Consider the following 15,985-nt stretch of genomic DNA (forward strand, 5'->3'; position numbering starts at 1 on the left):
ATCACTATAGCATATAACTTCTAAATTACTATTTAAAGTTAACAAACATAATATTATTCAAATCATTAAATCCAAGCAAATTATTAAACCAATATATTTTTTTGGTGTATAATATGTTTATTTTATAATAATTTTTAATAGAAATTATAAAATTAAAATTATAAACAATTATAAAAATTATAGGCATGTCCGACGAGTCAGTCCTATTTTTCCACCATATATTTGGTTTAATAACAATTACAATTTACAAAACATATGTATATAAATTAATCTTTGTATGAGAATAACATTGAATTTTTTTTGTGTTAATTCGTATAAATTAGTATACATTTTTTAACCATAACTATATAATATTTATTTAATTGTTAAAATATTATGGTGATACCATTTGTTTAAAAAGAAAAAGGTGCCCTCCGAATCAGTTAAAATGAGAGCCATATAAGTGAGGATATACTTGGTGGTTTAGATAGTACTAGATTTTTAATAGATCGATGTATAATATAGATTAGTAGAAAATAAGAACAAACAGTTTTATTTACCGTCATTTCAAGCGCATTGACATTACCGGCTAGTGGCTACTCCATTTGATTTCCGAGAAGAAGAAGAAGCCGCTAGTTCTTCGCGCTTTTAAAAAAAAGACATTACCAGCCGTCACTTCACGTCACGCATTACCTTTACCAGCTCTTCCGTAAAAAAAAAAACCCAAAAATGGATGAGACAGCCGCAACCGCCGTCACCGAAACCCCAACAACTTTGTCACTTCAGACATCGCCATTACCATCTCTCCCGTTTGAACTTGTAGTAGAAATTCTGTGTCGTTTGCCGGTGAAGCTTCTCCTTCAGCTTCGATGTCTATGTAAGTCCTTCAACGCCCTAATTTCTGATCCCAAATTCATTCGGAAACATCTTCGCATCTCAACCGCATGCCATCGCCACCGCCTCCTTTTAATCTCTCTCGTTTACTCCCGTGTACTGTCTTATCCACTTCACTCCAGTTTCATCACTGTCACCGATAACCCCACCCGACACCAATACCCCGTCTCTCTCAAAGATCAAGGGTACTATAATTTCGGCTCTTGCGACGGAATGTTTTGTTTCGAGGTCAACAGCTCTGTTTTTATATGGAATCCTTCCATTCAAAAATTCAAAACATTGCCTTCTTTAGGTTTAGCTGGTTTTCCTGCATATGGTTTTGGATTTGATACTTCAATACATAATTATAAGGTGGTTTGTGTTCTTTGCTATTTGGATAATCAAGGACTTTTTGAATCTACTAACATAATGGTTCATACATTGGGTAGTGATTCTTGGAGAATGATTCCAGGTGAATTTCCTGTCCCAATAAGTAGGTCCCTAACATTAGCTAGCGGCACACTCAACTGGTTTGAATACAATGATTATAGCGTTGTTTCTTTTGATTTGGTGAATGAGTCGTATCGGAAATTTTCGACTCCCAAGTACGGAGGGGAGGATGTGGTGAGGGTTGTCTTGGATGTTTTGAGGGATTGTTTGTGTATCTTAGCTCATAGTCGCACGTTTTGTAGCGTTTGGATGATGAAGGAATTTGGAAATGAAGAGTCGTGGACTCAGTTGTGGACTCAGTTGTTTCACGTATCTTTCTATGATATATGTACCAGGCCAATATGGATTTTTGAGGATGACCAAGTGCTGATGAAGAAGAACATGGATTTGACCCTCTGTGATTTCAAAAACGGTGCTTTTAAGATTAAAAAGACTCAAAACATCAATCATTTTAACCCTAAAGTCTACATTGAGAGTTTGGTATCACCTTGTTTCTAATGTGAGGAGGTACTATGTGACTTTAACTTTAGACTCAATTGCAACTTATTTGTTATGTTACTTATTTTATACTTGTTACTTACTACTGACTTTATTGATCAGTGTTAATTAGTGTTTAGATAGTTAGTTTCCTTGATTCTCTGTTCTGCATTACCTTTTATTTCACAACTATAGGTTTCTTTGGATGATTTGTGATTCAATTTTCTAAAATTAGAATTTAAACTTAGCTATTAAACCAAGGCACTAGTATGTCTGAAAAAGATCATTGTGTGAGTTGAAAATGATTTGTAAATTTTTTTATGTTATTTAATTTGTTAAAGTCACGGGTTCCTTCATAAACGAGTTTGTATGTGCATTTGGGATTGAAGTACTTATGCATCAACTGCTTTGTACTGACGTGAGAACATAATCTTTATGTAGATTAGTTAATTAGTTAATATAATATTGCTATAGTCCATTTTTTTCAGTTCATCTTATTCGCTCATGTTCTGTTTGATATTCGTTTCAATAAACTGTCAATAGTTTGAAGTGAGCTTCTACTATTATACAGAAGCCTAGCTTTGATTCCAAACTTTTGAATGAAGACTTAATACTCTATCTACTACTTGCAAATGATATGGTCAGAGTAACTAATGAAATCAAACATTTAGATATCTAAAGCCAAACACCTCATGATGGTGGTATACCTTATTACTTTAATAAATTACGCTAAATATCTTTTGATGTTTTTAATTTAGGATTATGTTTAAGCACTTATTGTTCCCTTAGTTTTAATTTGTTTTGTAATATGGTTTGGGCTTTCAATTGGTATAGCTCTGATTGATGAAAGGTGATGATATCACTAATTAAAGATGCTTAAGATTCAAGACTCAAGCTAATCAAGGATGTGTTTTGTTGCAATTTCTCCGAAAGCATAATTGTGTCAATGTGTCATTATTACTGTTTTAAAATGAATTTATGTACCTCTTGTGAACTTCGGCATGTCTATGATTTGTATTGTCTTGCTTCCTTACGATATTGGGGAGAGATTTGATAAGAAAAAGCTGTGTTTATGTTTTTCTACATGTATGCTGACTAAGGAGATAAAAAAACATGCAAAATTTGATAAATGAAGTTGATGTTTACTTGCAGTCACTGACTGTACTGGAACATTGGAAGTGTTGACTTTAAATTGAGATTTACCTGAACTTTTTAGTATATTTTAATTCTCCTATAATGCTTTGTAGTAAATGTACAAGAACCATTTGATGTAATGGCTTCGGAAACAAGCTGACCTTAAATCTAGAAGAACTCAAATTATTTAGAAGAATTAGCCTTTAAGACTGCCCTCATAAGCCTCGTTATTTGGGATGCGAATCTTGTTTTTTTTTTGTCTTTCTAATTTTCATTCCCAAGAGACCAAACATATTCTGAGCATCTCTATATCTCAGACTTTCATAGACGTTTCTGTTTTTCTGGTTTTAGTTTGTTAAGATGAGTCAGTTTTTGGTAATTAGTTAATTATGTCAACTTGCTTAGTGGCTTATGCTTTGAGCTGTCGCATCTATAAAGCCTTCATTAATACTTTGACATTTTTTGCAGGAATTGAATGGAGCTACATAGAGCCAAAAAGAATGGAAACTAAGCAATGTCAACAGAACCAAGAGCCTTTTGAAATGGAAGCTAACAAAGCTTCGGTTCATTCTGGCTATTTTGTATAGGTTCAACAGCCTGAGGTTTCAACTATCAACTATCTATCCTTTACTAAGAAATTGCCCAAACTACCTAAACTACCCTTCCCTCAAAAATATTTTACACTACACTTTGGACATTTTGGTAACTAACAAAATAACACTTAACTTTTTCAACTATTCTGATTTCATGCACCAATTGTCAACCTCTCATTGGTCCAAATTGAAAAACTCTTTTTCCCACCATAAACTACTTTCTCTTTTCTCTTTCTCTTTTCTGACTCCCTTTTCTCTCTGTCTTCTCCTCTGAGAGAAACCCTAATTTCTCTCCGGCTACCCGAGCCCTTCTCTTTCTCACTCTTTCTCATTTCAATCGCTCCATTTCTCTCTTTGAAACCAACTTACACTTCTATCGTTTATTCTAAATCTTGGTGCTCCTATTGCTCTGAGGTGAAATAATTGTTCAAGAAGCTGGGTGTTCAACCACTGGTCTTTGAAATGGATGCAATGGGTATTTCAACTTCAAACCCTAACTATTGCTTGCGAATTCGTCACACTCTATCGTCACCTGCATTTACCGGGTAATAATCTCTCTTTCCTTTTTCCTAGATCCAGCTTCCGGATCCGAATTCGTGTATGCAATTTATGTCTATCTTAATTGATTTTGTATTTCATGTTAGGTCCACAAGGTCGACAATTGCAGAAGTTTCTGAAAAGACTCACTGGCCAATACATAGATCGAAATGTATTTGTTGGTAAGCAATCACTCGAAAAAACGCAGATTCAGTGGTGAACGTTTGTCCATTTCATTTCTCTTATTCAATTGTCTTTTTTCAGATCCAGTTTTTTGGTGTCAGGGTGTGAAGATGTTCATGTTTATTTCCTTCTTCCAGATCCAGTTTTTCCCTTTTGATCTATAATCTGAGACTGCAAAAGTTACATTTTCTGGTGAGCCTTCAAGTGTTACAAATGAGTTTATGAGTTTATCAGTTAAAATGAGTTTATGGGGTAAAATGAGTTTATGAGGTAAATCACTTTCTACATAAATTCAAAAAGTTTGGATTAGCCATTAACTTGCATGAGGTTTCTAATTAAAATGAATTTATGGATTTCTTCTAATTGAAAATTGCAATATTCTTTTTTTGGTTGATATTTTCTGTTGGATGCTTACTAGAGTTTTAGATAACTAGATTTGTTTTTATGTATTTTCTATCCCAACTGATACTCTACTGGAACTTTTTGAATTGTTGGCATTTGGACCTCCTCCATGTTTATACAATTACTACTATTAACTGATACTCTACTATTAACTTTTTGAATTGTTGGCATTTACACACGTAACTATTAAGTATTAGGCTACTGCACTGGTATATATCGTTTTAGTTACAATTACTACTATTCCTGTATAAATACCGTGTAACAAACTTGAGTGACTTCTGATTTTTTTGAATAGATACATTAGTGCACACTTTTAGTCAATGCTTTCTGATTCTATGCCTTCTAATCTAATCAATCCTTTTCTGTCACTTTCTCTCTGGTTAACTGATTCACAAATTCTTTTGGCTTAGAAGCACACACTTCATGTCTTCACCACTTGCTAGCATCCATTTTGTTTGATTGGGTTATGTATTAGAATTTTTCAAAGAACTTAAAATCACATGTGCAATGGTGTTCTGTAGTTGTAGATTCAGATTATACAGGTTCTTAGTTTCCAAATGTGTTTTCATATATTTATAAGTACTGTTTGTTTTTCAGTCTTTGATAGAAGACTATATAATTTAAGTTGTGTGGTTTTATGCATTTCAGCCATGAAAAAATTCTACCTATGGGAGTTTGTGAATGCTTTTCTTTATGAAGTCATTCATTCATTGTTTTTTAAAAATTCTACCTGATATTTCTTAATTTAGGATTGCATATGCTTACAATGTAATTTTATGTAACTTTCATACCATCTTTGAGTCTGTTTGACAATTAGTTTAATTATTGATGCATTAACTTTCAGATTAAAGCTGCTGATATATACTCAAAATTTACAAGCACGAGTTTTGAGTTTTTAACAATTTAAAGACATGAAGCGGCTCCGAATGTGCAGACAGATGGTGAAAACCAAGGTGAAACATTAAATAGTTCACTTTTCCTTTAAGTTGAGTCAAATTGTTTTGGATATCTCCATTACATTAGTTTCAATTAAAATGTATGGATTATTATTTCAGTTACATGGCTATTATAATATGCTAACATTTTGGGCAATTGAAATCATCATCAAATATTCAGCAACATGCCCAACAGCAAACTTTGCAGCCTGTTTTACAAGAAATGAAGTTAATGACAAATGCATTAAGAAGATTTGAAGGTAATTGGGTGTTTTTATTTGATATATTGGCCTGATTTAAACTTTATCACCTAAGAAATTTATCACCAGTAATAGTCTTAAGGTCACAATACTAAGTACTTTATACACTCTTATCTTATTATATATGTTTTTGTAGGGCCAAGAGGAGCTTGGTGCTGCAAGTTTGCAAGAACATGAAGAGATCACAAAGTTGAAAAATATAGCTGTTATTAAGCTTGAAGATATGAGATTGAGGTATATTGTATAACCCTATGTCAACTCACATGAGTTATATTGTTATAATAGTATAGCTCTCTGTATAGCTCACATGTGTTTGAGTTATATTGTTATTCATTTTGCACCCATTATTAGGATTGTTTATATATTGCAGGGTCTCAATATTCTAAAAGCTTCTTTGACATCAACTTCTTCTTTAACAAGAGGTCTCAATAATGTTTTTAGTTTGCGGATGCTGTCGTAGATACAACTGTGGGGGCAATGTTTTGATTGTGTTAGGTGCATTTTAACTTATGCTTCTTATGCTTCTTATATGGTCTTAGATCTCTCTATTAACTTAACTTTGCAGTAGATATACTGATTCAAATAGACTACTTTGACGGTTTATTCTTAAATAGACTAGGCCATTTTGAATCGACCCATCTAGCTTATCAACAAATGAATAAAATAACAGGTACATATTCTCTACAGAATAGTTTGAAATATATATAAAGCTATGGGTTTGTCTTTTCAGTTGCTTTTAAGTCCAACTTCTTATCTTAATGAATTACATATGTCTGATGAAATTTGGATCCTTCATGGATTTGAAGCTTCTCTAATATTATTGCATACAATATTTATTCTGAATTGATCTTTGTAGATGTTATCATCTAATGATGAAACTATTAAACTTATATCTGAATTCCAAAATGATCTATATCCATCTTTTTCACTTGAGTATGTCCTGTGTATTTTTTTATTATATGCCCTTTAATTGATGCAAAAGATCATTGTTTGGTTGTAGGTTAAGTGTATTATTTTATACATGATTATGGGTAAATTTATGATTTCATAATTACTTAAGTTGTAGTCTGCATAGAAAATAATTTCTCATTGTTACTTGTGCTCTTTTGACATGTGAAACAGTATCCGGTAAGAACGATCAGCAAGATGATGTGGATAGTAACGCTGAAGGCTTGACAGAAGGTGACGAAGATCAGTCTGATCTGGATTTCTTACGGACAGCAGGGACATTAGAAAGAAGAAGTGAGTTCATTCCTGGTAGAGTTGTTATGGCTAGAAGAACAAGCTAAACAAGAAGGCCTTGGTCGTTGGAGCAAAGTTTCTCTGGCTGGTGTCCCTATTGAGTTTGACATTTTGTCTATCAGCAGAGTTTGGTATTTGAAAAGTTGTAGTTGTATTTCAATTTTAGGTTTGTTCAAGTTAAATATCATGGATTTGATGGAAGTCATTTTCTACTGCTATTGGAATGAAGTCATTTTTTAAATTCATTCTGCCTTAGTTTTTCAATCTGCCTCAATATTTTAATCTGTCTCATGATAACCCTTTTTGTACTACCCTGCCTCATATAACTTCAATATGCCTTACTTTAATCAAATATCCGATTAAAAATAGCCCAAAGAATTAACATCTTTCATTTATGCCTATATTTATCAAACACGTTTTTGGTTGACAGTTTCCAAAACATTAACAGCCCAAAGAATTAACATCTTTCATGTATGAAAAAGCATATTTTTCCTCGGTTAGTGATGCGCATCTTGCAGGCTAGGCTAGGTCCTGGAAGGCTGCACCATTGTATGAGATTGATAGGCGCTGCTGAGCGAGGCATGCAACTGATGGCTCACAGAGCTCTTGGTAGGAAAGCTTCTGGGAAAATGATTTCTCAACATGGCTCATTTATTTCAGATTTGGCCAAGGTATTATTGTGAGAAAGCCAAAAACAAAACTCTCTTTCCGTTTCACTTTTTACCCTATATTGCTAACTTATATCTAACTGTTGTTGTTCAGTGCCGAGTCGAGCTAGAGAAAACTAGATTACTTGTGTTGGAAGCCGTAGACCAGCTTGATCGATATGGAAACAAAAAAGCTCGAGGGATAATTGCAATGGCTAAGGTAGCTGCACCACAAATGGGATTAATGGTACTTGACATGGCAATCCAAGTGCATGGAGCGGCTGGTGTATCGTCTGACACTGTCCTATCACATCTGTGGGCAACCGCAAGGACATTGAGAATCGCGGTCCATACGAAGTTCACTTGGGTACCATAGGCAAGTTAGAATTAGAAATACAAAGAGCCAAGCTTTGAAAACAAAAAGAAAGTCGCCCGTGCCTGTTTGGAATCGCGGTGAATTTGTTCAAGCTCCGAAGTAAAGCTTTTACCATGCGGCGGCTCGCCATGATTTCAAACACTACAAATAAAAACTTATATGAATGAAGATGTCACAATCCCACTTAATAAAGTGTTCCAAGGAAAAAAACATATATTTACACTAGCAGTGTTCTGATGTACTAAATATGATAAATATTTGTTTTGCTGCAGATAAAATTTGAGCCGATGTTGAAACAGTTGCTGAGTTTTGATCCAGATGAATGGACTGGAAGTTTAATTGAATGCTTTTTAAAAGATAAAAAGAATGTCTTGCTTGGAGAATTGTTGTCTATGTGCTATGTGCTATGATTGTTAGTCCTTTTTTTTTTGGATGTGTGTTGTTGCATTTACATGCCTAAGGTCTTGAACATTATCAGTTTCGTAATAAATCAATTATTATCATTTTGGCAGGAGGAGATATAACTCACTCTGTGTGACAATAGATTTTGAAAGAAAAATTTGTCTCTGGTGGTTAGTTTGTAACTATATTGTAGATTGTTGATGTTGTTTATGCTTTTTGTAAGTTGGTGTTTAATCATTATTCTTTGGCTTTTAGTGTAGATGAAGAATTAATCATATCCTAATAACATAACATGTTTGATCATAGGCCAACCATGAACTACTGCTTTGAGACTATATTTCTGGATTCTGTTATATATTTAGTGAGCTAAAGTGTGTATCTTTTACATTATACTAATGAACATTTTGTATGTTACTTCTCAACTCCTGAATATACACATTTGCTATGGGTTATAAGTATAGCTTCTCAGATTAATAACTTTTCTCTCCTAAGAATGTGTTCAATTTATAATTATAATTAGTTACAACAGGCCATTATAATTAGTTGCAAAACATTAATAAATTATTTTGTTTTAAAAAATTATTAATAAAAATTGAGAATACTTAAAAAAATTAATAATGTTTTGTTTAAAAAAATTAACAAATATCTTAATATTATTTAATATTATTTTGATACTTTTGAATATTTAACACATTAACACAATTTGTTAATTGTTATTTTACACATTAACACAATTGTTTGATAACTCTCTTAATGATTAATGGATATTACACACAAAATTAGCACATAAATACAATAATAAAATATTTAATTTTACGGGTCACTATCAACACAATGCATATTTTATTTTAATCAACAATGACTTTTATTTGAAAAGTAAAATCTTTATTTTCAAATATCACATTTTTTTTTTCTTTCTCTATCTCATTGGACCATTTTTTCAAAATTTTCCTTTTTTAATATTTTATTAGTAAAACTTTTTTAGATGGTTAATTTCCATTTTATGTATGCAATTTGGTCAAACTTCTTTACTTAACATTTTTCGTATCATTTATAAAATACTACACCACAAATAATGCACCCGGACGACAACACGGGTCTCCGACTAGTTATGTTTTACGACACTATTGCTGATCCAGTGCTTCTTTTCTATTACTTGCAACCCTTATTGTTTTGACAAGAGTCAGTTTGGATAATGTTTTTAACAACTTTGAGAGTGGAGCACAGCCTCAAGACTCAAGCTTTCACCACTAAGCCACACACGCACACAACATTAATATTAAGTGACAGTGACAAATATTTTTTTTAAATGTGACATTTATTTTGGGATAAAGGGGGTATATTTATTTTATACTGCCATCTTAATGGATATAATTTTTTGCTTTCAGTTTGAAATAGTTTAGTTGGTTTTACTTCTATTTTATCGGTTCATTATCCCTTTGAAAATCTATTTTGTGAAGTTATAATTTTCTTTAAATGAATTTTACTCTATTTTAATATAAATTGGCCACTTCATATTCTTTATGAATTTTTTCATATGCAAGACTGCTCCACTTCATGATTCCAAAAAATTAAAACATTATTCTCCTTAAATTTTTTTTCCATGGGTAGCAAGGAGAACTGAAAATTTAAGAAATTAAAGCAATAAATAGTCGCAGATTGGCTTTAGGTTACTGTTATTATAAACGTTCATGCGTGGCCAATTTTATCACCTCATGACATTCTATCTAATTCATATTTCTAAAATGGTGACCACTTCATTAACCTATTAATTTAGTTAGGCAATTTTATCCTATTGAATTGTCAAAATAAAAATGGTTGAAAAATATGTTACCTGTATGTTGGAATTATTAATTAACGAAAAGATTAATTAAATACATAACCATTATTTTCTAATAAATACAAGACACCTTACAAATGAGTAAGAGAGCATTTAATGTGAATGACCATCGGAGGATGACGATCCAAAAGAAGCAATGATTCGCTCAAAATTACTCGTAGCCCAGAGAAGTTATACTATATAAGAGTGTAGGAGAACCAAATGCGCGCGAAGAACTTTAGGTAATAAATGTCAAATTTCCTCCACTCTTCTCCTTTACATAGCCACTTAAGTGTTAATCTTGTTGGTCAACCCATTCTCCTTCGCATATGAGACTTAAGTTCATCGCTGTCCATCACAACCATCAATTTTTCGATCAATTCTAGTTCCATAACATAACATTGGTGCTATCACTGCTACAAAGTACCTTTCGTAACGTCATTCTCATCGGTCAAAGGATCCACCGTGATAGAATCTATTCAATTAGGCGCTTTTCTCCTATTTTTATTTTAAAGCCACTTTTCACCACGTTGGAACTTCCAACCGTGGTGAAAAGTTGTGTCTGGTCATGAGTTCGAATTCTAGCACCTACAATTTTGTTTTTTAATTTATTTTTAAGCCACTTTTTACCACTGTTGAAACTTCCATCCGTGGTGAAAAGTGACGCATGACCATGCGTTCGAATCTTGCTATTGTTGTTGTTCTACTGTTGCATTTTATTTTATTAAAAGACATACAACAACGATTGTTTGATACAACCGTGATTGTATGTAGCATGTTATCCACAATTTTATTTTTCCAATATATATATATACTCTTTGTTCACTTTTTTTGCCCTAGACAAAGTTAGACGAACTTCATCTTCTATCTCCCAACGTCGTCTTCTATATACGAGACTCATTTCTCTACTAAACCAAGCTCGAAAACATCATTTCTTCCATAAACAAGACTCAAAAACATCATTTCTTTCATTAACAAATTTCAAAACTTTGTCATCTCTTCTCCAACTTGAATGAGGCACACTGAAAACATGAACTTAAGTTAGCAATGTTAGTTGTTTTTGTGTAAAGTAAAATATTTAATGTTGTTGTTAAGATATAGTAATGTTTAACAATTCAATTTGAATGAGACAATGAAAGCATGGATTCAAATTAGCAATTTCATTTAGGTAAGAATTTAATTGTTTAATAAATTATGTTGTAATATTTTAAAGATTAGGGTGTGTTTGGTTCGAGGTAAATGGAGGGGAGGGAATGTTTATAATAAAATGTGTTTGGTTCAATTTTTAGGAGGGGAGAGGAGGAGAGGGGAGGGGAGGGGAGCAAAATCCCTCCAAATCACACTTTCTACGTCCCCCGAATCAGGGGATTCGGAGGGGAGGGGAGGGAAAGTGACTGTTGATATTTAGTAAATTAATATATTTACTAAAATACCCTCAATTTTATTTTATTATTTCAAAATTATTATTTTATTTCGTCTCCTTCTTCTTTTTTTTTCTCTATTGTTTATATCAATTTATTATAATTATTTTTTACATTTAAATTATTATTTTTATTTAATATAAATTATAATCACTACAATTTTTAATTTTTTATTATAGTTATAATTTTTATGTTTATTTATATTTATTGTTTTTCTAATTTTGTTATATATTCTATTATATATATATATATATATATATATATATATATATATATATATATATATATATATATATATAACGATAAGTTATTTTATGTATTCAAATGTTGTTATCAACAGATAGATAATTTTGCGCCGAAAGTTATAATACGTATCAAGTGTATTTAATTTTTTTAACGTTATGTGGTAAGTTATAAATTTTTAATCACTCAATATTACAAATATTATTTCCAAAAAATTATTTATGAAATTTTCACCTTTGAATATCATATCAGTTATATAAAATCATAGGGATAAAAATGTAAACTATTAATAAAACCCCTCCCCTCCCCTCGTGAACCAAACATACTTTTAACCAAAATCCCTCCCCTCCCCTCCCATCGTTTGAACCAAACATACATATAATTAATAAAAATCCCGCCTTTTCCCTCCCCTCCCCTTCCCTCCATTAAAATCCATCCCCTCCCCTCCCTCTTATTTGAACCAAACAGACCCTAGTTTTAAAATCCTCCCTTCCCCATGAACAACCCATTAAAAATTCTCCCTCCCTCTCTTTTAAACCATATACACATTTAATTACAATAAAATCCCGTTTCCCTCCTCAATTAAGAAACCGTCATTGAACCAGAGAAACCTACATTCTCTTGTTCCGTTGCAGCGATGCTATTTTGCTGATTCAACCCAACCTCGTCGTTGGAGATGGATCCATCGCTGTCTCCCTCAGAAATTCATGTATCAATCATATACCCAATGATATTGTCTTATTCATTCTCTCCAAACTTCCTCTCAAATCTTTGAAGCGATTTCAATGTGTATGCAAACCATGGTCTCTATTATTTCATAACCCTAATTTCATGACTATGTATCGCAACTATTTCATATCGAAAGACCATTCTTTTTATGGTGATATATCTCTTCTCATACATTTGAAAAACCAAGATGCATTGTACTCTCTTTCCGGTGACAGTTTTGAGAATATAGTTAAATTAGATTGGCCAGAGATTCCAGTTCTACCTCAACTTCCAGTGAGAAACTATGAAGCCCCGATACCCGACACGATACCGATACGATACGATACCGATACGACGATACGGAAAAATTTGTAAAATTCCCGATACGATACGGCTGGGATACGTTTAAAATATTAAATTTAAAATTAAATATATAAATGCACAGTATATAAATATTTCTAAAATTGATGATTAATTACCATTCAAATTACTCAAAATGAGCAAACAAGTGACATTTACATATCTTAAGTTAAGTACTGTTATAAAAGGACATCATTAGTACTATCCAAAAAAATCATCATCAGCACTACCCAAAAAGGACATAGTTTAGCTATTCATAAAGAACATCATAGTCCAACAATCACTACTTAAGAAGAAACACGGATTGTATCAGTCTCCTCTCCTCCGTTTCCATCATCAAAGAACATTGTAGCCTCCAACTCCGGTTCATCTAAAGATAACTCAGCTAATTCAATTCCAACACCATCAAGCGGGTCATGCGCATCTCCACTAATGTCCCACAACTTTGTCTCTCCTTTCTTATACCCTTCTTCGTTCCTTGACAAGAGTCGAAGATTAGTATGCACATAAACTAAATCTTCAGCCCTTTTTGGATCCATTTTATTTCTTTTCAAAGAATGAATAAAAGAGTAAGTACTCCAATTTCTCTCAGAACATGATGAAGAACAAGGCTGCACAAGAAGCTTTAAAGCAATTTTTTGGAGACAAGGTGTGGAAGATCCATGCGTCACCCACCAAGTTTTTGCATCTAATATATACCTACCTTCAATAGAGTCAAAAGAAGCAAAGGGACCACTACAAGATGAAAATCGGCCGTATTCTTCATACACCTTATTTCTCTCAACAGATGATGGAAAATATCTTTTCAAACACTTGTTCCTCTCATTAGAAACTTCTGAATCTTGATGAGGAGGAATCCTATTTGGAGCTTCCCTAAGCCACACATCACTATAATACCTATTATTTATTAAAAAAAATCCATTAATATTCAAAGTATAAACATTTCATTCAAAGACAACAAGTAACAAGAATTACCTTGGATTCATTGAATGTGCCAAACAATGAAGTGGAGTGCAACTCTTACCCCATCTAGAATTGAGTATGGTATAAACAACATCATAAAAAGGGCAAACATTGGACGTTTCCGTTGTTTCTATTCCCTCATGCCTATAAATAATTGCCCTTACATTTTCAATCATAGAATCCCACATTTCATATACTTTATGAAGGGTAGAAGCATCAGTGTCACATATTCGAAGCATGTCATATATGGGATTTGTGAAAGAAAGGATGTAATCTATTTTGTCCCACCATACATCATTTAAAAGAAGGTCCTTCACATGTGCAGCTCTTGGTTGATTATCTTCCTTGTAAGTACTCCACTGATCACTAATAACCATCCTTTGCAAAGCGGTTTTGAGCAGCTTGATTCTTTTTAGCATCACTATCATTGACGCAAAACGCGTCTCACCAATAGAAAGCAATTTCAAAGTAGAAAATTCATTAAAAATAGCCAATGCCATAGAGTGAGTCATAATGAAAGTCTTGATAAAAGATACATCATCAACCACTTCAGTGATCCAATTGCATTCATTATAAACATTTTCATTTCCAACAATGTTCTTAGCTGCACAAATATTTTTCAAAGCTAAATTCAATGTATGAACCACACAAGGTGTCCAAAATATATGATTGAATTCAGCTTCAATTAACATTCCTGCAGCCTTGCAAACAGGAGCATTATCAGTTATGATTTGCACAACATTTTGTGGCCCTACCTCCTTGATAACATCTATAAATATGCTGGCCATATAATGTTTGTCTTTATATTCATTGGAGCCATCTACAGCTTTTAAAAATATAGGTCCTCCTTCACAAATGCCAATGAAATTTATCAAAGGTCTCCTTTGCACATCAGTCCAGCCATCAGAAACCAATGTAACTCCCTTCAATGCCCACAGAGATTTTATAGGTTGAAGCAACCTTTCAATATTAGCTCTCTCTTGCTTCAAAAGAGTGGTTCTTAGGGCATTATAACTAGGAGGAAGGAAGCCACTGAGGTTGTGATTAGCAGCAAAAGAATAAGAACTAACATAGTAAGGATTTCTAGCAAGATGGAAAGATAAGCCACCAGAATAAAACATCCTTGCTATAGTTTCTCTAAGCTGATTCCTATCATCAACATTAAAGGCATTTTCTATACTACTCTTTCTTCTCTTTTGTGGCACTACTGGTGGGATTTGAGATGGTTTAGAGGAAGGCAATGGAACATGTTTTGGCTTTAATCTATTCTCAGCCTCTCCACATATTCTATTCAAATCAGTCAACAATATATCAGTAACCTTAGGACATACCTGAACTCCTTCACCAGCAATTTTCAATAAGTGAAATCTCACTCTAGAGTATGAACTCCTCACCTCTTTTTGACAAAAGTTGCACCTCCAAAGCTTGTTTCCACCTGCAGAATCATTATTCTGCACCACAGTGACAAATCTCCATAGTGGTTTACTATCATCTTGGGGTTCTTTTGAAGCAAACGAACTAGTAGCACTCTCTTCTATTGGAGACATAACTATTAACAAAACAAACAATAATAAAACATTAACAAGAGGTTGGTATTATAAATAAAAAGAAAAAATAAATCTAGGGTTTATTGTCTACATATGTTAAAGACAATCATTAATACAAACAATCTTATTAAGAAGAAAGTAAACATTTTTTGTGAAACAAAAGAGAAGATTAAAGAGAAAAGAAGATATTCAAAGGAGAAGAACAAAACATTAGAGAGAATAGAAGTAAATTGAAACTAGAGCAGTAGAAAGAAGAGAATCAGAGTAGAGAACCTGAAGATGTTGATGGAGGTTTTGTTGTTGATGTTGAGATGGAGCAATCGGCAGGTTAGAAGGACGGGAGGAGAATCGCCGCTGACGGGAGGAGAATCGCCGCTGACGGGAGGAGATGGACCAATTCCTTGTTTTTTTTTTTTAATGAGAGAGTGGTGCAC

The 15,985-nt window shown here is 33.0% G+C and overlaps 2 protein-coding genes across 12 annotated transcripts; one reads left to right on the plus strand and one right to left on the minus strand.

Moving 5' to 3' along the window:
- The first annotated feature begins 474 nt into the window (after window positions 1-474).
- LOC131660195 (probable acyl-CoA dehydrogenase IBR3) lies at window positions 475-8,881 on the plus strand. 11 transcript variants are annotated; one of them, XR_009300755.1, is made up of 11 exons: window positions 475-1,809; window positions 3,382-4,051; window positions 4,151-4,225; window positions 4,308-4,418; window positions 5,473-5,581; window positions 5,684-5,823; window positions 5,960-6,057; window positions 6,194-6,318; window positions 6,438-6,493; window positions 6,946-7,736; window positions 7,828-8,880. XR_009300755.1 is itself a non-coding variant. In XM_058929372.1 (3 exons), exons 2-3 carry the CDS (start codon window positions 7,539-7,541, stop codon window positions 8,086-8,088), a joined length of 459 nt encoding a protein of 152 aa, XP_058785355.1. In that variant the 5' UTR covers window positions 6,116-6,493; window positions 6,946-7,538; the 3' UTR covers window positions 8,089-8,857. The 11 variants fall into 11 exon arrangements, 2 of the variants coding, with proteins under 2 accessions (XP_058785355.1, XP_058785356.1); XR_009300756.1 differs by having other exon boundaries at window positions 6,443-6,493; XR_009300759.1 differs by having other exon boundaries at window positions 6,194-6,493; window positions 6,946-7,231; window positions 7,584-7,736; window positions 7,828-8,878.
- A 4,253-nt stretch (window positions 8,882-13,134) lies between these two features.
- On the minus strand, window positions 13,135-15,963 carry LOC131654838 (uncharacterized). Its single transcript, XM_058924765.1, has 3 exons — window positions 15,825-15,963; window positions 14,017-15,553; window positions 13,135-13,938 (listed from the first exon to the last, which is right to left on the minus strand). The coding sequence occupies exons 2-3, from the start codon at window positions 15,549-15,551 to the stop codon at window positions 13,329-13,331; spliced, it is 2,145 nt and encodes a 714-aa protein (XP_058780748.1). The 5' UTR covers window positions 15,552-15,553; window positions 15,825-15,963; the 3' UTR covers window positions 13,135-13,328.
- Between the last annotated feature and the right edge of the window lie 22 nt (window positions 15,964-15,985).

Source organism: Vicia villosa, linkage group LG3 (assembly GCF_029867415.1).
Source record: "Vicia villosa cultivar HV-30 ecotype Madison, WI linkage group LG3, Vvil1.0, whole genome shotgun sequence".
Lineage (NCBI taxonomy): Eukaryota > Viridiplantae > Streptophyta > Magnoliopsida > Fabales > Fabaceae > Vicia > Vicia villosa.